The sequence below is a fragment of the Nelumbo lutea genome, chromosome 6, assembly GCF_056320005.1.
Source record: "Nelumbo lutea isolate HS-2025 chromosome 6, American lotus-T2T, whole genome shotgun sequence".
In the NCBI taxonomy this organism is placed as follows: domain Eukaryota; kingdom Viridiplantae; phylum Streptophyta; class Magnoliopsida; order Proteales; family Nelumbonaceae; genus Nelumbo; species Nelumbo lutea.
The window spans coordinates 26,488,490-26,509,855 of NC_142689.1; the positions used below are offsets into that span (position 1 = coordinate 26,488,490).

At 39.7% G+C, this 21,366-nt stretch overlaps 5 protein-coding genes and 1 non-coding gene across 6 annotated transcripts; all 6 read left to right on the plus strand.

Annotated features, from left to right (window-relative positions):
• Positions 1-787: 787 nt before the first annotated feature.
• Positions 788-1,907, plus strand: LOC148848087 (non-specific lipid transfer protein GPI-anchored 26-like). Its single transcript, XM_088950944.1, has 3 exons — positions 788-1,208; positions 1,315-1,428; positions 1,525-1,907. Exons 1-3 carry the CDS (start codon positions 788-790, stop codon positions 1,650-1,652), a joined length of 663 nt encoding a protein of 220 aa, XP_088807070.1. The 3' UTR covers positions 1,653-1,907.
• Positions 1,908-5,007: 3,100 nt separating this feature from the next.
• On the plus strand, positions 5,008-6,075 carry LOC148848088 (non-specific lipid transfer protein GPI-anchored 15-like). The gene is made up of 3 exons (XM_088951993.1): positions 5,008-5,392; positions 5,525-5,671; positions 5,749-6,075. The coding sequence occupies exons 1-3, from the start codon at positions 5,068-5,070 to the stop codon at positions 5,871-5,873; spliced, it is 597 nt and encodes a 198-aa protein (XP_088808119.1). The 5' UTR covers positions 5,008-5,067; the 3' UTR covers positions 5,874-6,075.
• Positions 6,076-9,831: 3,756 nt separating this feature from the next.
• On the plus strand, positions 9,832-9,903 carry TRNAW-CCA (transfer RNA tryptophan (anticodon CCA)). The gene has a single exon. It is a non-coding gene; the product is annotated as a tRNA-Trp (tRNA).
• Positions 9,904-11,532: 1,629 nt separating this feature from the next.
• Positions 11,533-12,745, plus strand: LOC148848090 (non-specific lipid transfer protein GPI-anchored 5-like). The gene is made up of 3 exons (XM_088951174.1): positions 11,533-11,938; positions 12,106-12,219; positions 12,322-12,745. The coding sequence occupies exons 1-3, from the start codon at positions 11,617-11,619 to the stop codon at positions 12,444-12,446; spliced, it is 561 nt and encodes a 186-aa protein (XP_088807300.1). The 5' UTR covers positions 11,533-11,616; the 3' UTR covers positions 12,447-12,745.
• Positions 12,746-14,787: 2,042 nt separating this feature from the next.
• LOC148848091 (non-specific lipid transfer protein GPI-anchored 26-like) lies at positions 14,788-15,866 on the plus strand. The gene is made up of 3 exons (XM_088951674.1): positions 14,788-15,169; positions 15,337-15,402; positions 15,500-15,866. Exons 1-3 carry the CDS (start codon positions 14,848-14,850, stop codon positions 15,625-15,627), a joined length of 516 nt encoding a protein of 171 aa, XP_088807800.1. The 5' UTR covers positions 14,788-14,847; the 3' UTR covers positions 15,628-15,866.
• Positions 15,867-20,087: 4,221 nt separating this feature from the next.
• On the plus strand, positions 20,088-21,366 carry LOC148848092 (non-specific lipid transfer protein GPI-anchored 5-like). Its single transcript, XM_088952380.1, has 3 exons — positions 20,088-20,472; positions 20,969-21,028; positions 21,142-21,366. The coding sequence occupies exons 1-3, from the start codon at positions 20,145-20,147 to the stop codon at positions 21,261-21,263; spliced, it is 510 nt and encodes a 169-aa protein (XP_088808506.1). The 5' UTR covers positions 20,088-20,144; the 3' UTR covers positions 21,264-21,366.

Consider the following 21,366-nt stretch of genomic DNA (forward strand, 5'->3'; position numbering starts at 1 on the left):
CTTGCATCCCAACATGTTATTCATTTGGAAATGGTGATCTTGATGTTAAAAAGACTAAATATCATATAGCCTTTAATTTGGCCATGGTTTCTTGGAATTAACTTTTTTAATATATTGTAGCAAGCTCAAAAAGGAAAAAGGGAAGGATGCATATTTGACACCATCATCCAACAGTTTTTACTGGTAAAAAAGGCGATTAGTCGTCTGAACTATTTATCTCTTTGAAAGAGTGACTGTTCTTACTTCTTAGGCAAGGCTGGTTGACTGTCCAAGCTGACTTTCAACCAGTCAGTCCAACCTGAGCTGAAGCACCTTCTGTTAGGTCTCATGGAAGGTTCCTTCTTCATGAATCAGCATTGTCATCGATTCCCAGATTTGGTTCCATTCAATCTATTTCCAAATATCAAAATGCCCGCCGTGACAACTGCATGTGAGATTGGGGACCCATTACAACTAATTTAACTACTACAGCAACAATCTATCAGTTGCTGCTTAAGATCGATGTAGCAGCAGCTACAAGTTTTGGTTGGTAAAATTAAAATACGAATGGACCCAAACGTCCCAGAGTTTCCTTTCTTAATTTCCTTTAAATAGAATGTCCAATTATATACGTTATTTAAATAATTTCTACTTCCAAGCCTGGCATTTTGAATATAAAATGATAGATTTAAGTTTCGGTTGGTGTACCAAAGAACCCGTTACAGAGTAGGAAAAGTTGGCCAGCCACTGCATTAGTTTGTCTCTTCGTTCTAGTGTTCTTGACCTCCCTCCCTCCCTCTATATAACCATGGCTCCCTCCTGCATCCTTCCAACCCAGATCGAATCAAAGATTTCTCCATCTCCATATTTGTTTGACATATTACGAGCTTTTTCAGTTCAAATGGCAGCCAGAGGAATGGAGATTGCTCTGGTTCTAATACCAGCCCTTGTAGCCATGCTCTGGGGAGGGGCAGCGGCCCAATCGTCAAGCTGCACAAGTGTGATTGTCAGCATGTCACCGTGCCTGAACTATATCACAGGCAACTCATCAACCCCATCTTCCTCCTGCTGCTCTCAGCTCGCCAGCGTTGTCAAATCTTCACCAAGGTGCCTGTGCGAGGTCCTCAATGGTGGTGCTTCATCACTGGGGATCCAAATCAACCAAACTAGGGCCTTAGCACTCCCTAATGCTTGCAGTGTTCAGACTCCGCCTGTCAGCCAATGCAACAGTAAGTACTGCTTGGGGTTCATTTTGCCCATGTAACCTAAAGTGATTAAATACAGTTCTCTTGCCAGTTGGCAAACCTCTCATCTTATTTCTTTTGCAAACGGCAGGCGTTTCCCCAACAGCATCTCCAGCGGGGACCCCAGACACCAAGACCACCCCAGCAACCCCAGACGCAAAGCCAGAGTCCAAGGCTACACCAGCAGTGCCAAGCGTTCCTTCAGGTATGCTAAAAGTACTATATATTCATCCCATTTCAGAAGTGGATGGTTTCTGGCCCTTATATTAGAACTTAATGTGTGAATGTGAACATGGTGCAGGAGCCGGATCTAAGACTGTTCCATCAACAAATGGGAACACATCAGATGGAAGTTCTACCAAACTCACCTCTCTGCTCTTCGTTCTTCTCTTCTCTGCATCATATGTTTCAACCTTCAACAGCTTTTGAGCTCTCAGTGGAAATTCTTCGAGCTTTGTATTCATTCTTAAATTTGTTTCTTTTGTTATGTTATGTATTCCTGTTTCATAAGTGGTTAATTTGGAGACCAGTGTGGGGAATGATTGCTTCAGTTTGCTTTCAACAAAGATAATCTATTGATTGTTTGTACATAAAGATTGGGAGTTCACATCTGGAAGACTGGACCAAAAGCTTGCTTCAGTTTCTTGCTTTCAACAAAGATAATATATTCATCCCATTGCTTCAGTTTGCTTCAGTTTCTTTTGGCACTTAAACAATTAATTACTCTGTAGGATTTGTACGGGCAGTTATTAATTTAGAGAACTTCTCTAATATTTTATATAATTAATATTAAGAGTCGCTGATACTGAATCTTAGTATGGTTTTGTCTTCAGATGAAATATTTAATGGAAAAGTTGCTCCTCGTTAGATTTGAGGTGAATCAAAAGCTTCAAATACGTGAAGAGACATGGACCACATGGTTGGTGCCTTAAAAGCCCCATGGGGTTCTCTTTATCTCTGTTTGATAAGCAAGATTCAGACCAAAAGCCCCTAACCCCCTACCATAATCCACGTGGCAAAACTAATAGCAGCACTCAGACTTCACTCTGCTCTTTTAACTCAACTCTTTAAGCATAGTTGAAGCCCGAATTCAGAAACACAGCCTGAACCCCAAAACATATATATATATATATATATATATATATATATATATTAAAAAAAGGTTAGTAAGAGGGTGGACCTTGACGCATTGGTTGGGTTGCTCCATTGTGACCAGACTAGCATTGAAATTTTGAAAACAGCCACTCTGTATGTGCAGGGTAAGGTTGGGTACATATGTCCCTCCCCAGACCCCACATTGGTGAGAGTGCACTGGGTTGCCGAGGATAAATGAACCTAATTTAAAGTAAATAAAGCCCACTTCGTTCTGGCTCATTCCAAGCAAGCTGAAATTGATGACCCATTTGTGAGGGCTGAAGCTTTTGATTTAGTTACTTTGACTAAGCTGCTTTGAAAAATGCTACTAAAAAAATATTTAATAGAAATCCTTTTTTTTTTTTGCTCAAATGCAGTAAATTTGGGCTTTTTGGGATTTTAATGACCAAACATTGCTTATGGGTTGTTTATTTATTTTAAATACATTTATTTTTTAAAATATTGCTAAATAAAAAAATTTGGGGATTCAACTCCTAGGGATCACCATTAGGGATCGGAGATAGAGGACAATTTTTATCCCTAATGGGGGTCGGGGTTGAGGACAGGGATTTATATCAGAATTGATCGGAGTCAAGGACAGGAAATATGATTCCCACCCCGAACCTGCCCCTACTTTTGAAAGAATATAAATACAAATATGTACCAAGGTTTTAAAAGCTGGACCAGACATGGAACTGTTTTGGTCACTAGTTTTCAGTTCGAATGAATGGTCCATTCTAATTTAAAAAAATAAAAAATATATAAAATAAAATAATGGCAAAAATCCACTGTCTGGGTCAATGGTTCAACCACCCGAGTCAATGGGTCACTAAGCAAATCAACAATTTTTAGCCCAAGGGTGATTTTGGGGTGAAATGGAATCAGTTACCTAACTAATTCCCGGGTCAATCAGTTTGACCATCCTGTCCAGTCCAGTATTCAAAACCATGATGTGTACAGTACATATACATACAAAATACAAGGATATGCAATCTACGTTTTTGTATTTTTACTCCTTCCTAACTGAGCCAAAGCTCCCCTAGTGACAGAATGGCAGCATATGTCTTGATGTAAGAAGATTTTAAAAATGTCATAAAATTTTGGTCTACCTCTTAACCACTTATCTAGATATGCAAAATCTAGGCTTTAGGTGACGTTTGATAACACTTTTCAACCTCTTAAGTCTAAAATTGTTTCTTTTAAGACACCACCTATGTCTGGGTTGAGTCTAAAAAAAGGATCTAAAATGCATTTTCAAATCTGAACGCGGTAAGATTCATTTCAGACGTAACCGAAAGTCTAAAATATCCTCATTATTAAAAATATTCTCAATACTTTTAATAATGGCATATTATATCCCTATTTAAACCCGATAGAAGCCCATTCGATTTGTTGCCATCGAACGAGAAGGGAGATAGCAATGGAGAACTCGAAGAAGCCCTATGATGGAGAACCCACCAAAAAGAAAATCATCTCTCAAATCCCATTCTTCTCTCTCTCTCTCTCTCTCTCTCTCTCTCTCTCTCTCTCTCTCCATCTCTTCTCCACTCACAACCACTATTGTCATCTCCGCCCCATTCTCTGCTTCTACAACTAATGTAAAACAAAACATTGTTGCAACTAATGTAAAATTAATTATTAATTATTTTTATTTTTATTAGTTATTAAATATTTTAATAGTTTTTAAATATTAATTTTCTAATTTTAAATATTTTTTAATTGCTTCATAGACTTTATTACTATTTTTATTATTATTTTAATTGTTAATGATTTATTTTTAATTCATAAATTTATACGTACTATCCAATTTTATTCTTATTTTAATAAGTTAGTTTTTATTTTTTATAAATTTTATTTGTATTAATTATTAATTATTTTAATATTTGATAATTATTAGATATTTTACTAGTTTTAATATATTAATTTTCTAATTATTAAATATTTCCATTGCTTCATGGAATTTATTATTATTTTCATTATTGTTTTAACCTTTAATTATTTATTTTTAATTTATAAATTTATATGTATTTTTCAATTTTATTCTTATTTTAATAAATCGTTTTTTCTACGTTTTATAATTTATTCATATTTTTAATATTATTTTTTTAATTTAATAATTTATATTTTATGAAATAGTGCAAATTAAACTCAAAATTATCAAATAGTTTGTTTTAGGGGTAAAATAGTAAAATCAGATAATTTCAAATACCAAAGGTTTGATACAAAACAAACAACCTTATCTATTTAGATCCTTGTAAAGTAAAAAAACATTTATGCTTCTTTTCAAATTTTAAACATTTTTAATATCTTTTTCAACTTTTCAGATTTCAGATTTATCAAACCCCACATTAGTCTCAAAAATTTAAATCAAACAAGTAACTTGGGTAAAATATAACATTCTTTTTTATTGTAAGTGGTAAGTTTGATTATACTAGCTAGATTATTCATAGTTCTAACTAATTATTGGATATCAATCCTGACCTTTGAATGAAAATCAGTTGCTGTTGGTTAGTTGGTATACCAAAGAACCCGTTAGGAAGTTGGAGAAGTTGGCCATCAATGCAATCAATTAATCACTGCATTTGTCGTCTTCACAGTTTACACCTCTTCTCCGCCGTATATAAACAGCAGCTCCTCTCTTTCTCCTTCCAATCAATCCAAGCTCTCCACCTTAAGATCTCCTTTAACACATTTCGATCGAGCACCATCAATGGCACCTAGAAGGACAGTGATGGGTCTGGTAGCAATGCTTCTGGCCATGCTCTGCGCAGGAGCAGCAGCCCAATCCTCCAGTTGCACAAGTGTGATCGTTAGCATGTCACCTTGCCTCAACTACATTACTGGAAATTCATCCACTCCGTCTTCCTCGTGCTGCTCCCAGCTTGCCACCGTTGTCCAGTCTATTCCACGGTGCCTCTGCGAGGTCCTCAATGGTGGTGGTGTGCCATCTCTGGGGATTTCCATCAACCAGACTCGGGCTCTGACTCTGCCCAATGCTTGCAATATCCAAACTCCCCCTGTTAGCCAGTGCAATGGTAAGAAGCCAGACCCATCTGCATTCACTCAGAATATTGCTATCGTATCTTGGAAATCCTTCTTATTTCATCCACTAAAGTTTCTCTTTATAGAAATTTTCTGATCTTTCCCTCTGTTCTGTTCCTTGGTAGCACTTTCCCCTGCAGCATCTCCAGCAGGAACACCGGAGACCTCTCCGGCAGGGCCTTCAGGAGCACTAGATACCGAGACTACACCAGAAGTTCCAGCTGGGGCACCAGATTCCAAGTCTACACCAGCAGTGCCAAGCGTTCCTGCAGGTATAAGATTTTTATTTCTTATCTTTGGGTTGGGTCTTCTAGAATTTCATACTAACTGTAGGCTTAAAATGGTGTAGGGGGTGGATCAAAGACTGTTCCAACGACAGGGGCAAACACATCTGACGGAAGCTCCAACAAATTGACCTTCACTCTCCTCCTCCTCATCACTGCATCTTATGCTTCATCCTTCATTGGTTTTTGATTTCTCCTCAAATATGAAGTGCCCAATATCGTCACATTCCTTTTCTCCTTTTCTCTTTGAATTTGTTGTGTGGCACTGTTATACATTTTTGTAGACCAGTCCTGGATTGTTTGGATTTTGTATCAGTGGAAAGAATCAGTATTTTGTATTCTTGGTGGATTTGCTTTGTGTTAAATATAAGATCTTACAACCTTTCACAATCTTACTTTTATAATATTACAACATAAATTTCTAATATATATTCTAACAAAAGAATGAGAAAATACTCTTTGGTTCGCAAAGAAGAGAGCTCCGGATATCTCATGCAGAGAACTGGAACTAATTGAATAATGGACATGATCTGGGTTTATCTCTTTATGATCATAATGAGATTATGATCTAGGTTTGTCTCTCGTGAGGTGCTGCTGCAGCTTCTTCCCCGTCGAGAGAGAGATGTCCCTTCTTTATGCACATCCATATACATAGCCAGACACAAAGGTGTACAATCCGGTCAAAATCTTCGGTTCTTTTAAGTTCTTCACTGTATGTGCAGCCCAAGAGAAGAAAAGGCATACTGAATTACTGATCACGAGAAAAGATTTGGATCTGGGAGAACAGGACTGATAACAGACTGACAAGTCTGGGCTCCATAACTTGATCAACTTGCCATCTTCCTATGGATGTTCAGAAACCCACCATTTGGTGAATCCCATCTTGATGATTGATTGGACCAACATTCAGCTTAAAATATTATAAAAAAGTGTGGATTTTCATTTTTCAAAGGAAATTATTGGGATGGGTTGGCAATCAAATTTTCTATTTAAAAAAAAAATACTTTATGAGATCTATGAAAATGGTGTGTGAGAATCAGACAGTATCTTTTTCTTTTTTTTTTCTTTTTTCTTCTTTTTGCTACAAGGTTTACCCAAATCAGCCCCCTACAAAGTTGCCCCTCTCAACGTCTCACACCACATTCTTGTCGTGTGTTAGGAATATATCCCAATAATAATCCCAAAAATAATAATGTCGTTATCGGAAGATGTTCGAATCTGCTGTGGGACGTTGTGGGGGGCTGATTTAAACTCCTCTTAGCTAGGCGGGATCCATCCAATGATGGGTGGTCTTGATCTTCTGATATTTACCACCTGACAAGTTATGTGGGTTCCCAGATGCAATTACACCACTCCTGTCCTGCCAAACCTCTGATCAAAACCCAACCGTGTAAGAGCTAATTCACTGGAGTCCGCGTCAATCACATTTGGCCATGTCGGTTGAGCACGTTCTGTGTAACCGTAACGTGGGTTTGGCCATCAATTGACTGCATCCGATCGGATACAAAAAGATAAAATTGTTCATTTTCATTTCACACGAGTTCGATCTCCCCCTCCCTATACTCATTTCAAACCTTAGCACCTCCAACAGTCGCAGCTCACTCATGGCGCCTTCACTCCACACCGGCGCCCCCGTGAACGATGAAGCCACCGGTGGTGAGAGACAAATCGTCTAGCGGTACTCTCCACTGCTGTAGCCACCGTCTGTTGCTTGCGTGTGCTGGGCTGTGCTTCTTTTCCCCAGCTTCCCTATCTTGGAGGCACTTCCGCCACCATAAGAGACTGAAAACATAGCTGCAAAAACATAAGGTCGCAAGACAGGCTCCGGCTACTGTAACAACAACCAGCAGAATAAGCCTCTTTCTTTTGGGTGTGGGTCCAGCCCATATGGAGGGGGCCACCCCACCTTCATTTGCTCTCATATACGAGCCGGATAGTGGAAGAAAAAAAAGGCTTCCACCTTTCAGTTTTTAGCATAAGTTCGTAACCACCCGACGGAGAAAAATGAAGAAAAAAACAAACTCAGAACCCAAAGGTTTTTATAGTTCTTTTGAGGTTTGTGAAGAAGAAGAAAAAGCTAGCTCTTATTTCATCTAAGATCATTTCATCTAAGATCAAGTTCAGAGGTGCCTTTCAAATCTGTTCTTGATGATATTAAGTGTTGTAGTTAAGAATTTCACTCCAGTTCAGATTTGGTGATTCTTCTTCATTTTTCTACTTCTCATTTTAGATTTACAACAACTTGGTGAGATCTAAACTTCTGTTTGTATTGTATCCACCTTGCATTTGTTGATATTAATGCTGTCCTTGTGAGCTAAGGATTAGTTCTTTGATATTTGTAAGCCTCTAGTTACAACTAGAAAAGACTTTTGTACCCATTAATTTTTGAATTAGTGGAAGACTTTTACCGACCATAGGTCTTGTGGTTTTTCCCCGATTTTGGGGTTTTCAGGTAAAAATTCGGGTGTGTTGTTGTGTAGTGATTGTTATTTGTTTTTCTGTTACTTGGTTGAATTGTTTATTTGTTATTATTGTTGTTGGCAAACCCATTTTGACACAAATTTGGGGAAAAGGTTCTTGCTGTCCTAGGATTGGTTTTACATTCATTTCTACTACTATAGTGTAACTTGCCCATCACATTCTCCTCTTCTTGTTGTTGGATACATTCTCACATTTTACATCCAATTGCTTTTGGTGTAGATTTCTATTCATTGCAAATGCAAAAGGGTCATTGAACCGGAACCCAGCACCTCTCTCTCTCTCTCTCTCTCTAGGTTGTTCCTTGACACGTTGAAGTATTTTAAACTAGAGATGCGAGTCAAATTTGTTGGGATCATCCCAGTCAAGTGGTTCACGTAGAGGTTTAGCATGGTTAGATAGTGAGTCCAGTATGGAACCCACCAGCTGATTTTCATCTAATAACAGAGAAGTTAGAGAAGAGCATTTGGATATTTCCTTCGATATTTCCCCCGAGAAATTGTTCTGCCCCAAGTCAATCTCCTCCAAGTGAGAGAGATGAGAAAGATGAATTGGAATTTGGCCACTCAAACGATTTGAACAAAGCTAAAGGATTTCCAGATCAGAGCAGTTGCTAAGTTACACTAGAATCGCGCCTAAAATGTGATTGTTGGATAAGGAGAGAATAAGCAATGATTTGAGGAAGCCATACGTTGTTGAAATCTTCCCATAAAAAGCATTTGATGTGAAGTTCAAATACCTTAAATCCAATAAGCTACTAAAACCTTTCGATGCATCTCCAAATAATACATTGTCTTGCAGTGCAATTATTTATAGATTTTGCAAACCTGAAAGCTTGAGCGGCATTTCACTATTAAATCTGTTTCCACTGAGATTCAAAGTAGTCAAATTGCTCAACCGCATTAGCTCTGTCAGCACACTGCAAGTCAGGTTGTTTTGCCTTACATTCAGTATTTTCAACTCATACAAATTAGAGAAAGAGTTCGAAATCTGGCCAGAGAAGAAATTTCCTCCAAAAGATAACATCTTCAGATCCCTTAGCTCTCCTATAAACGAAGGAACTTCATCAAAAAAACGATTCCCTTCTAGATCATCTTCACCAGAACAGAACCATTAAGGTTATGTTTGGTTTGAAGAAAAAGGTAGAGAAGGGAAAGAAAATGTAAGGAAACCTTTACAAAGGAAAATGTAGAGAATTGTAAAGATTTTTTTTTTACATTTCCCTTCCTTTCTCTACCTTTTCCTTCAAACCAAACATAGCTTAAATGAATTGTTTGCTGGAATGCCAAATTTCTTGTGGTTGTTCTATAGTCAAGGACCCCGATGTGTGGTGAGTGGCCAACGAGATGCTCGAGTTAGGGCTCGGAGGAGATGAAGACAAGAGATAGGAAGGGGAGAGTTCAAATGATTAAACTTTAAAAGAAGCCCTGCTTTTTGAGTTTTCTTTTTTTGCGGGTGATTGATTGAGGTTTGTTCAGCCAAGGGCTAAACACCTGTTAAAGTTTGTATTTTTTTGAAATGTCAACGTAGTCACTTGTGATTGGCGGATTCACACATCCAATGCATCCACGGGTGCAGACTCAATTTACTGCCTGCACAGATAATTTATTGAAGGTTTTCTCTGTTTAGCTTAGTGAATTTTTATGTTGAAAACACTTCGTAATCACAACGGATCCGTGGCGCAATGGTAGCGCGTCTGACTCCAGATCAGAAGGTTGCGTGTTCGATTCACGTCGGGTTCAATCCCAAAACCTTTTTCTTTGCCAAAAAGTATTTTACTTATTACGACATGGTTTTTTTTCTTCCATTGCCTTTGTATAAGTAGTTTCGAAAAATAAAGGATCTCGTGAGAAAGTGCCTAAAGGAGCATCAATAAATTGAGAAAGTGTAGGAAGAATTAAATTAAGTCTTCAAGTCAACCTGTAAAAAAGAGATATAAAACGGGATATGGATTAGAAATACCTGGACACGAAGAAATGGGCCGTTATGTGGTCCAGCTTGTTACATGGGTTGGGCCTCAGGGGGCACAGTATTCATATTGCAATCTGGAGCCCAATAGCTTGTAATGACTTTCAAGTTTAGAGGGGCGGGATTATCCTACTTACCCATTAAAAAAATAAAACCGATCCTAACTGCATATTTGGCATGGATGCCGATATTCCAAGAATCGGTGCCACATTGGATCCACATCAGCATTTTAAGAATGAGTGATTTTTTTTTTTTATTTAGTTGGCCGATTATGTTAAATTTCTGGGAAACCGGCAGAAAATCTATGGATCACCAGTTTTGATGAATCCCTGGTTTTCAGGCAATTTTGATTTTTGTGGGGTGGCGTAACATCCTATGTGTCAAGGGTGATTTCTCAAAAAGTAATGGTAGTTTAAATTATACTTTCACCCCTCACAATTAGAGAGGGACTATATTCATAAGTAGGGGTATTTTAGTGAATAAGAAAAATTTCACACCCTTATTCATACTTTTAGTAGTAGTAAGTATAGATCATCTCGGAAAGATAGGATGGTTAAAATTCATCTTATGATGCTAATTTTGGTGACCTCTTGTGTTGGATGAACCAGTTCAGTGGCCAGTATGATTCCTCCATCCTCATACACAAAACTCTCCATCAAGAGGATATTTTAAGGGCCTTTTGATAGCCGCTGAAGATGCTGAACTGAAAAGTTCAATGTTTTGTCTTTTAGTGAATAAGATATTATATGGATAATATGATCAGTGAGCTTCTTCATGGCAGAAATTGAAGTTGGGTGGACCACTATATCATTAAAAATTTTATTATTCAATTAATTTAGGGAAAATCTATATAGGAAAGACATGGTACCAGAAAAGCTTTAATCAATCAAAACCCACCTGTGAATTTTGATAAATACCATCTGATTGGTTAAGATGTTTATGGTAGATTGATTATTATTAAATTTTTGGATATAATGTCTTTTCGGTATCACAAAGAAATAGGTTTTTCAGTTTAGAAACTTCAAGGACACCCCCCCCCCCCCCCCCGCCTCTCCCCCCCATTTTTTGTCCCCAACTTTCACGGCGGTCAATTGCCAGGCTTGGCCTCATAACATTAGAAAATTCGGGAAATATGAGCATTTCTATATTGTCAACTGACACTTCTAAGTTCCCAAAATGGATATCTCCATATCTCCCACTGTAAAAGTAATATAAATATAAGCTATGGTTGGTATACCAAAAAGACCGTTAGAAAGTAGGAAAAGTTGGGCGACCAATGAAACCATTTTTTATAGGCAGACGTCGACCCATGAATTGAAACCCACTGTCCACTGCATCCGTCTCTTCTTCACGTATCTCCTCCATGGCTTCAATATATACCCATCTCTACTCTTCTTCTTCCCAATTAACTCAAATCCAATCAAAGCTCTCTGCTCTACATATCTCCTCTCCCTTAGTTCTTTTAACACATTTACCAACACTTGCAAATGGCAGGTAGAGAGATGAGGATGGCTCTGGTAGCTGTCCTTGTGGCCATGCTCTGGGCAGGAGCAGTGGCCCAATCCTCAAGCTGCACTAGTGTGATTGTTAGCATGTCACCATGCCTGAACTACATTACAGGGAATTCATCAACCCCATCTTCCTCTTGCTGCTCTCAGCTTGCCAGTGTTGTCAAATCTACTCCCCAATGCCTGTGCGAGGTCCTTAATGGTGGTGCCTCATCACTGGGGATTGAAATTAACCAAACTCAGGCTTTAACTCTCCCCAATGCTTGCAATGTCCAAACTCTCCCTGTCAGCGAGTGCAACAGTAAGTGATCCACACCCCCCCCCCATAAGATTCTCTATCCACTGCAATTCAGTTGGCTTAGAATCAACCCACCAATCATATTCTTTCTTTAACATGGAAAAACATATAATGATATCAAGTATTGATCTTGATCAAATTTCTGATCTTCTGTCTTCCGTAACTTTCAGCTGTTTCCCCAACAGCATCTCCAGCTGGGGCGCCAGACACAAAGACTACACCAGCCGCACCGGCAGCAAGGCCAGAATCCAAGGCCACGCCAGCTGTGCCAAGCATTCCATCAGGTATATGATACTGTAATCGCTTACTTATTTCAAAACTTTATCTGATTCGATCCTTCATTATTGTTTCAACTTAATATTAATTTAAGTGTTGGCATGGTGCAGGAGGCGGATCTAAGACAGGTCCATCGACTACTGGGGGCACATCAGACGGCAGTTCCATCAAATTGACTTCTTCTATGTTCTTCATCCTTCTCTTCACTGCATCATATGCTTTCGCTAGCTTTTGAGTTCTCTTCAACTATTCAGTCTCCCTTTTTCCCAAAAAAAAATTACACTGTTCAGTCTTCTAGCAACCAAATTCTTTCTGTTTCCTAGCCAGTGTGTTTCTCTAGTATATTATATATGTTGTTTCTTTGTAAACCTGTCAAGGGGGTTTGTTGGGTTTCTCATTAAATAAAGAGACGTGTGGGTCTGAGCTTTGTATTGATGAAGTGGATTCATGTTCTTCTTTCTGTAAATTAATTATAAGAATCTGATTGATTCATTTCTTATGAATAATTATTGGGAAATGATATTGAGAATGGCATGGTTTTACTGTTGGTGGGTATGAAAGTTTCTTCTCTTAATGGTCATGCTTTGCATTGACTATTGTTAATTAAAAACCAAATAAGGCCCTAACATCTTATAGCATACAAGTATTGGTGTACTCACTGAATTTTAGATAGCTAGATCATAAAACTTCATATTCATTAAATGAATATTTATTTAAAAAAAAGGAAAAAAAAACTTGCTCTTGCAATACTTCTCTCAATGATCTCATGATTCAAAAATTTATTGAGGATCCATCTGAAGAAGAAAAAAAAAAACATAGGTGATACAATTTTTCAAATTGGTGGCACCCAAACCCAGATGAAGAAAAACCATGCATCATAATCATCTAGTTTTTCCAGATAGAGGATTGCAAGTTTGGATGGTTGCCTTGTCCACATTAATGCAATTCTTCCCATGTGAAGACAGTGACTGAACATTTTGAAAGGTTTATTTGAGAAATAGTGATTGAATTATCAAGGAAGTAGATCTGAATCCATTGAACAATGTTATAACTGTTAGTATGCCAGATCTTATATAATGTAGGAGATGGTTGTTTGCAAGACAATCGAGGGGTTTATTAGAACAGATCCTGGAAGACAAGGAATCTTTGCACATGATGGGACATAACTCATTAGGACTTAATTTGCTAGGGCCTTAGACTCTTCAATTCATGGGGCAAGTTTCAACCAAACAGTCCAGTGAAAGCCAATCCAGCATTTCTTTCTAAATAACAAAAGATGGAGCTTCAAAAGGGACCCTTTGCCATTCATGGTGGGTACAGAGCTAAGTTTGCAAGGGTAACTGGGTAACTGAGGCATGCGGATCCAATGTATCCACCTTGGGACCTAAAAAGAATGGGCCCGGCCTAACCAACTTAAACCTCGGGCCATGGAGGACCTTACTTTGGGCTGTGGCAGGACTACATTCAAGGGGATCCAGCTGAAGCTGCCGTCTCATCTGCTGCTGCTGCTGAAGCTAAGGTTCAGTTTGGAAGGAGCACAAATAAAAACATGTACAGTGCAAATACATACAAAATAATATAAAATATAAGGTTTTTCACTCTACATATTTGTATTTGTACTCCTTCCAAACTGAGCCTAAGTGAAGTTTCAGTTGCAAAACAGACTAGCTAGGGTGGAAAGTCTTTGTCCATTAAATAAACCAAAGTAGGCATGTTCTGGTATTCTAGTGTTCTAGTAACATATCTGGCTCCCTGTCATAGGATTTCTCTAAGAACATTACCACAGAGTGAGAGAGAGAGAGAGAGAGAGAGAGAGAGAGAGGACTTCACCGAGGTGATGAGCATCTTGACCATTTAACAGTACTTGAGTTGGCTTGGATTGACTTGGCTCAATTAAAAATGTCATAAGGCTCTTTCTACTTCAATCTTGCTTAACAAGACCGTGGATCGCATGGGTCCCCGACTATAACAAAATAACAAAATAAAAATATTAAGATATGATAGAGGTTATATGTTCATTGACTCTCTCTTATCTTTATAATCCAGCTATCACAGATCAGCACCCTGACTCAGAAACGTTTTCCTTCCCAAATCATCAACAACTTTTAACTAATTGTAACGGATAACATAGTTATCCGAAGCTTGGGATCAAGAGGTTAGCACCACCTGAAGATCAGGATTAGATCCATTGTGTAATCACTCCTGTTATCTCTGTTATCCTTATCACTGTATCATGCTTATCTCTCTGTTGTACTTATATATACATTCAATATATAATTGATCTCACGGGTATCCAATATTGATTGCATTGGAACCCTTTACTCCATATCCTTTTCCTCAATTCGTTCGCTAATTAACTATATTCCAATAAAAATATAGCTTCAACTCCGCTTTAAATATCTATTAACTGTGCATAGTTCCAACTGTCTGAAGTTTGATGAGGTTTGGTTGTTACACCAAAAAACCGTTCACAAGTAGGAAAAGTTGTCCACCAACGGCAACGCTGGCATTGGGTTTGTCTGTTCTTCATGATTATCCCTATATAAACCATAACTCCTCTCTTCTTCTGCAACCCAGATCCGATCAAATTCTCTGGCCTCCCATCTCCTCAGTTCAAACATACCCAGTGCTTTCAAATGGCACCCAGAGGGACGGAGTTGGCTCTTGTGGCTATCCTCGTTACAATGCTCTGGGCAGGGACTGCGGCGCAATCCTCAAGTTGCACAAATGTGATAATCAGCATGTCATCTTGCTTGAATTACATTACAGGGAACTCTTCAACCCCATCTTCCTCTTGCTGCTCAGAGCTTGCCAGTGTTGTCAAATCACAGCCACAGTGCCTATGCCAGGTTCTTAACGGAGGTGCATCTTCACTGGGTATCGAAATTAACCAAACTCGGGCTTTGGCTATGCCAAAAGCTTGCAATGTCCAAACTCCGCCAGCCAGCCTGTGTAATGGTAAGAAGATTCCCTAGAATTTTTGCTTCTAAGTGATTAATTCATGAATCTCCAACAACTCTGCAACTAAGTTTGCCCAAGTTGTTGAACTTGATCAAACATATCTCTGTTATGAACGAAATTCTGAATTCTGATCCTCTCAACTTGTCTAATCTGTGGTTGTGTAGCTATTTCGCCAGCAGGAACACTGCCAGCAAACAAGACCACACCATCAACACCAAGCACTCCTTCAGGTATATGGTGGTATTTATCTTTTGCTCAAACAGATCAATTTTTTTTAATGTATTCATTCAAACCTTTTTTCTTTTTAATTTGATTATTGGTTTACAGGAGGAGGATCTAAGACTACATCAACAGGTAGCAACACATCAGATGGAAGTTCTAACAAAATGACCTTTTCTCTCCTCCTCTTCCTTCTGTTCGTTGCGTCATATGCTTCAAACTTCACCGGCTTATGAGTTTATCTTCATCTGTGAATTCTTCTGATCAATCATCATGTACTTGCACGTGTTCTTCGCGTGTGGAAGTTGTCTTCTGGTTGAATGGTGGTGTATTTATCTATTGTTTGGTTGTTTGGGAGACTACATTTGGATATGGGTTTCATTACTTATGTTATATATTTGATTCTTGTACTCTTTCCTTCGAATAAGGATGCTTCATCCATTAATTCATGGGGCCTATACAAAAAAAAATTGAGATATACCAGTTTGAATTACGAAATGTTAATGCACTGAGAACCACCCATTCCAGCTCCATCAAGTGATGTATGTATTCAGCAAGTCACACAGAAGAGAAACCAACAATACACAGGAATTTTTAAATAAAAGAATCACTTTCTACAATTATTTAGTAGACAACTAATTCACATTTATGAAAAAGAAAACTGCAAATAACATATGAGATGTGATCTTTAGGAACCATTTGCAATAAAGTAATTCCAATAGCATCACTGAGGCATGAGAGAGAAACTCTATATAACCTTTTATTTATTTATTTATTTTGCCTTTTTGAAATGAGCAGAAAAGTAAAGATTCAGTGGCTCAAAGCCTAATATGATTTTCCACCAAAAATAACCTAATATGATTGCAAGTTTCTACATGGTACATTTATTATAGTGGCATACAGAGCACACCCCACAACACATCCCAACGGTGTATTGGAAGCATCTTCATATGATAGGTCTGAGAGATACCCAATGCACGCTGAGATGTGCATGTCGGGGCGCTAGTGGGGTGCCAACTAATATTATGTTATCCTAATTTAAAAATATATCAGATACATGAGAGTTGTAGAAGATTCATTAATGATAAATCTGAGAAAAATTTTATGCAAGTGCGGGTAATAAATTTTAATTACTAAAAATGTTTTATGTATATTGTTTTATTTTAATTTCTATAAATTCCAAGCATTAAAATTTTTTTATATAAATGGTCAATGGATACATGGAGTCCGTCAAACATCATATGGTTGTTTTCCTACCATCAAATCAGTGTAAACAGAAGCAAAAATAAATTATTTTTTTATATTTTTCCCCTAGTTTTTTAAGAAAATTCATAGATCTACTTATTCAGATTGTGTTTGGTGCCAAGCTTTTTTTTTTTTTTTATCAAAAGCTAATTGGTGAGTGTGTTCTCACAGACACACCGCCCGATAGCGCATTGCAACGCAGTCATAGGCCGCAGCACGCACCGCCCGGCAGCGCGCACAGCAGCATGCACCACCCGGCAACGCGTAGCACGCACTGCCCAACAGCACGCACCGCATGGCAGCAATACTAGGCAGCAACACGCACTGCACGGCAGCAGCATGCACCGCACGACAGCAACATGCTCCTCACGGCAGCAGCACTACGAGACACGCACACCGCCCAGCAGCAATAGTAGGGCGGGGCCCACATGACAGCTCATCAGGGTGGGCCCACACTTATCTTACCACATCAGCTCTGCCCGCGAACTCGCCGCCAGCTACACCATTCCTTATCCCTTATCCCTTATCCCTTATCTTATCTTATCCTTATCTTATCTTAAGTAAGAGTTGTGTTACTATTAGGAGTAGGTAATTAGGAGTTTGAGTTTGAATTGGATTACCCCAGCTTAGCCGAATCCAACAAGGAATTCCCTTCTGTAATCTCCTATTTAAGGAGCTATGAGTTGAAATAAAGTATTCAGTTTTCCAATCAAGAAATGAGTGAGGAGAGTTCAGGTGGTCTCTTGGACAAATCACCCCAAGGGAGAGTTCGAGTGGTCTCTTGGACAAATCACCCATTCAATTTCCGCAATAGGGTTTGCATGCAAGGGAAAGCAGGGCTTTCTCCCCATGGACCGACCCGTGACGAGATCCTACGCGTGGGACCATAACATTTGGTATCAGAGCCAAACATCACGGGTGATATGGAGCAGCTATCATTCAAGGTCAACGAACTAGAACATAGGCTAGCAGAAACCAGCATGGAGGTTCATGAAGTCAAGGAAGATGTCTGGGAGCTGTGACGCCTGCTGGAAGCATTCCTCTCCCACAAGGAATGGAGTTCTGAGGGAATCGCCAACACAAACAGTCGCCGTCCAGACTGGGGGGAGGCATCTAGCGAACAGCAGATCGCTGCTCCGACAGCCGTAGTTATTGCTAAGGATAGCCATTTGGAGTCTTCCTCATACAGCGGAAGCAGCGACCCAGTGGGATGGCTGTACCACTGTGAGCAATTCTTTCATAACCAGCGCACAGAGGATGAAACTGTAAAGTCTCCTCCTTTGGTCGGGGATGGTAACTATGCAGAAATCCAAGAAACAGGAGTGTGCAAGAGATATAAGGTGGATGGGCAGGATATGGAGGTAACTTTCTCTCAAAGCTTATATTGGTGGCATGGATTTTGTGTTCATAGACAGCCCTATGTTCCGCAATATTGAGAAAAATATATATGGGGGAGGCCGAGGGGATATTTTAAAACGCATGGTTCGCTTCTGTAAGGCTGCTCTTGAGGTTCTCTTCTGTAAGTATACCCAGTGCGTTCCTTTGATCCACAACATAGCACACCGGGGTCGTGATCCAATACACGATTTTCGTTATGTGGACCTTCCACAAAACTACTTCAAACTACATGACCCAGGAGGTGGGGAACACTTCAAGGTCCTTGCAGCTGGCTTGGAAGCAGCAGATCGTGTAGTCACTGTAAGCCATGGTTACACCTGGGGGCTGAAAACTAAAGAAGGAGGTTGGGGTCTACATCAAATAATAAATGAGATTGGAAGGTGAAGGGCATCGTGAATGGGATTGATGCAAAAGAATGGAACCAGCTTTATGCACTGAGCTATGGGACAGCCCCTGTTGTTCATACAGTTGGTGGACTAAGAAATAGTGTGCAACCGTTTAATCCATTCGTAAAGTTCCAAGCCACGTATCCGAAATTCGAGCTTGAGGACAAGCTCGTAGTCTAGGAGGGGTGTGATGTTATGGACACACCGCCCGGCAGCGCACTGTGGCGCAGTCATAGGCAGCAGCACGCACAGCGGGCCACCCAGCAGCACGCACCATCCGGCAGCGCCGTACAGCAGGCTAGCAGCGCACGCACCGCCTAGCAGCACACAGCACGCACCGCCCGGCAGCGCGTACAACAGCATGCACCGCTCAGCAACGCACAGCAAGCAGCACACACCGCCCAGCAACGCCCAGTACGCACCGCCCGGCAGCGCGCAACACGCACCGCCTGGCATCGCGCGGCACGCACCACCCGGCATCGCGCAACACACACCGCACTGCAGCAGCATGAACCGCACGACAGCAACACGCTCCTCACAGCAGCAGCACTGCGAGATGTGCGCACCGCTTGATAGCAGCAATAGGGCAGGGCCCTCATGACAGCTCATCAAGGTGGGCCCACACTTATCTTACCACATCAGCTTTGTCCGCCAACTCGCCGCCAGCTACACCGTTCCTTATCCCTTATCCCTTATCCTATCTTATCCTTATCTTATCTTAAGTAAGAGTTGTGTTACTATTAGGAGTAGGTAATTAGGAGTTTGAGTTTGAGTTGGATTACCCTAGCCTAGCCGAATCCAACAAGGAATTCCCTTTTGTAATCTCCTATTTAAGAAGCTACAAGTTGAAATAAAGTATTCAGTTTTCCAGTCAAGAAAAGAGTGAGGAGAGTTCGGGTGGTCTCTTGGACAAATCACCCATTCAGTTTTCCAGTCAAGAAAAGAGTGAGGAGAGTTTGGGTGGTCGGTAGCGCGCTGCCGGCCTGCTGTGCACCGCTGCCGGGCGGTGCGTGCTGCTGTGCACGCGATTACCCTCTGAACCAATGTCTAGCCTAATACAACCCCTGAAAGGGCGTATCGAAAAGCCATTGACACGATACAGAAGAAGAAAGAAGAGGAAGAAGAAGGAAGAGGAAAGAGAAAGATAGAGACCAGAGGTGGATAGATTTATTTAGTGGTTTGAAAGAAGAAAAAGATGAACAATATTTCTATCCTTTTTTTATATATTTTAAAGAGGAAGAAGAAGGAAGAGGAAAAAGAAAGATAGACCAAGGGTTTTAATCAATGCATGGACAAAGAATGCCAACCAACAAACTTGCATAGGAAAAATAGAAAACAGTGGAGGCACTTAGAGAGAGAGAGAAGACTTTAAAAAGACCACCAAACCTCAAAAAACTATATATAATATAAAGCAAAGTATTACCTAATTGACAAGTTATAATAGCTTTTCTTTTCTGGTCGATTGTGGTTAGCTACAATAATGAAGATGCCTATATAAATATATTCTAACTTCCTACTTCGAAGTTTGAATATCTTATTAAGTTGTTCACCAAAAAAAAACCGTTAAACAGAAGAAGTTGGCCATCTGCGTACCCATCACATTTGTCTCATCTTTAGCATCTTGCCTTAATGCCTTTTATAAGACAAAGCCACTCTCTTTCTCCTTCAATCCCAAAATTCCTATCAAATTAAAGCTCTCTCTCCACAATTCATTTATCAGATAAATGGCATCCAAAGGTATAGAGATAGAGATAGGTCTAGTAGTAGTACTTGTCGTGGCCATGCTATCTGCAGGAGTTTCTGCACAATCAAGTTGCCTAAGTGTACTGGTTAGCATGTCTCCATGCCTTAACTACATTACAGGCAAAACATCGTTACCATCTTCTACATGCTGCTCCCAGCTTGCATTGCTCGGCAGATCACAGCCACGATGTCTATGCAAGATTCTCAATAGTGGTGGATCGCCATCTGAGCCCAATGTTAATCAGACTCAAGCTTTGACACTCCCCAGTGCTTGCAACGTCCCAACTCCACCTTTTAGCGGGTGTAATGGTAAGAATTAAGGGGGAATTCTTTTTTCGGATTTTGAGAGGGGGAAAGTTGGTCAATGGGATTTTGGTTCCTATTGAATAAGAACCTCATGTTCTATTTTTCAGATTTATGTGGGAACAGGAAAATTTTATTTTATGTAGAGGAAAGTCTACCATACATGAATGGAATAGAAATGCCCCTTTTAATAATGAAATTTTATGACTATAATTGGCATTACCTTATTTACATGAAAAATAAAGATGCACTTACCCAGATGTCTTTTCTAAGAAATACTTATTCAGATAAATGCATTTACCTGAATAAATAATTTACCGAAAAGCAAACAGGGCATAAAAAACCCCTGCTCTGCTCCCCAATATATATCAAAATTCTCCCAAATCAATAGCTAGCTTCCTCCTAGTCCTAGTCCTTAGGTGGACATTGATTATTTACCAATATTCAGCTCTTTGAATGAAAATTTTGTGACATTCTCTCAACCTCATCGTCTATTTTGCAGTTGCTACCCCAACAGACACTCCAGTTGGCATTACACCATCGATTCCAAGCATTTCTGCAGGTCTTTCTTTAAAGTTTAAACCAGTTGCTTCTATTTCACTTCCAAAAAAATTGTTGTCACTTTGTTACAAGTTTTTTCAATATAGTAATTAATGCTAGGCTAGCATGTTGCAGGAGGATACCAGACCAGCCCATCAATAGGTGGAAGTACATCGGATGCAAGCTCCACCAAGTTGACACTTTCTATGGTCTCCTTCTTCGTTGCAACATATCTTTCTACCTTCACCCGCCTTTGAACTAACTACGTCTGTGGAGTGTAGGACCCCCCCCCCCCTCCCTGTTTGAATGTACTACCACATGCATCTAAGAATCTTACCATATCCTTTTTTTTCTCATTCA

What these genes read in the sequence shown, in the direction of transcription:
- LOC148848087 (XM_088950944.1), top strand. Translation starts at nt 788, where the DNA reads ATGGCTCCCTCCTGCATCCTTCCAACCCAGATCGAATCAAAGATTTCT. An exon ending in GCCTGTCAGCCAATGCAACA is followed by an intron (nt 1,209 to 1,314) that starts GTAAGTACTGCT and finishes TGCAAACGGCAG; the next exon opens with GCGTTTCCCCAACAGCATCT. An exon ending in AGTGCCAAGCGTTCCTTCAG is followed by an intron (nt 1,429 to 1,524) that starts GTATGCTAAAAG and finishes AACATGGTGCAG; the next exon opens with GAGCCGGATCTAAGACTGTT.
- LOC148848088 (XM_088951993.1), top strand. Translation starts at nt 5,068, where the DNA reads ATGGCACCTAGAAGGACAGTGATGGGTCTGGTAGCAATGCTTCTGGCC. An exon ending in CCCTGTTAGCCAGTGCAATG is followed by an intron (nt 5,393 to 5,524) that starts GTAAGAAGCCAG and finishes GTTCCTTGGTAG; the next exon opens with CACTTTCCCCTGCAGCATCT. An exon ending in AGTGCCAAGCGTTCCTGCAG is followed by an intron (nt 5,672 to 5,748) that starts GTATAAGATTTT and finishes AAAATGGTGTAG; the next exon opens with GGGGTGGATCAAAGACTGTT.
- LOC148848090 (XM_088951174.1), top strand. Translation starts at nt 11,617, where the DNA reads ATGGCAGGTAGAGAGATGAGGATGGCTCTGGTAGCTGTCCTTGTGGCC. An exon ending in CCCTGTCAGCGAGTGCAACA is followed by an intron (nt 11,939 to 12,105) that starts GTAAGTGATCCA and finishes CGTAACTTTCAG; the next exon opens with CTGTTTCCCCAACAGCATCT. An exon ending in TGTGCCAAGCATTCCATCAG is followed by an intron (nt 12,220 to 12,321) that starts GTATATGATACT and finishes GGCATGGTGCAG; the next exon opens with GAGGCGGATCTAAGACAGGT.
- LOC148848091 (XM_088951674.1), top strand. Translation starts at nt 14,848, where the DNA reads ATGGCACCCAGAGGGACGGAGTTGGCTCTTGTGGCTATCCTCGTTACA. An exon ending in GCCAGCCAGCCTGTGTAATG is followed by an intron (nt 15,170 to 15,336) that starts GTAAGAAGATTC and finishes GTGGTTGTGTAG; the next exon opens with CTATTTCGCCAGCAGGAACA. An exon ending in AACACCAAGCACTCCTTCAG is followed by an intron (nt 15,403 to 15,499) that starts GTATATGGTGGT and finishes ATTGGTTTACAG; the next exon opens with GAGGAGGATCTAAGACTACA.
- LOC148848092 (XM_088952380.1), top strand. Translation starts at nt 20,145, where the DNA reads ATGGCATCCAAAGGTATAGAGATAGAGATAGGTCTAGTAGTAGTACTT. An exon ending in ACCTTTTAGCGGGTGTAATG is followed by an intron (nt 20,473 to 20,968) that starts GTAAGAATTAAG and finishes TCTATTTTGCAG; the next exon opens with TTGCTACCCCAACAGACACT. An exon ending in GATTCCAAGCATTTCTGCAG is followed by an intron (nt 21,029 to 21,141) that starts GTCTTTCTTTAA and finishes AGCATGTTGCAG; the next exon opens with GAGGATACCAGACCAGCCCA.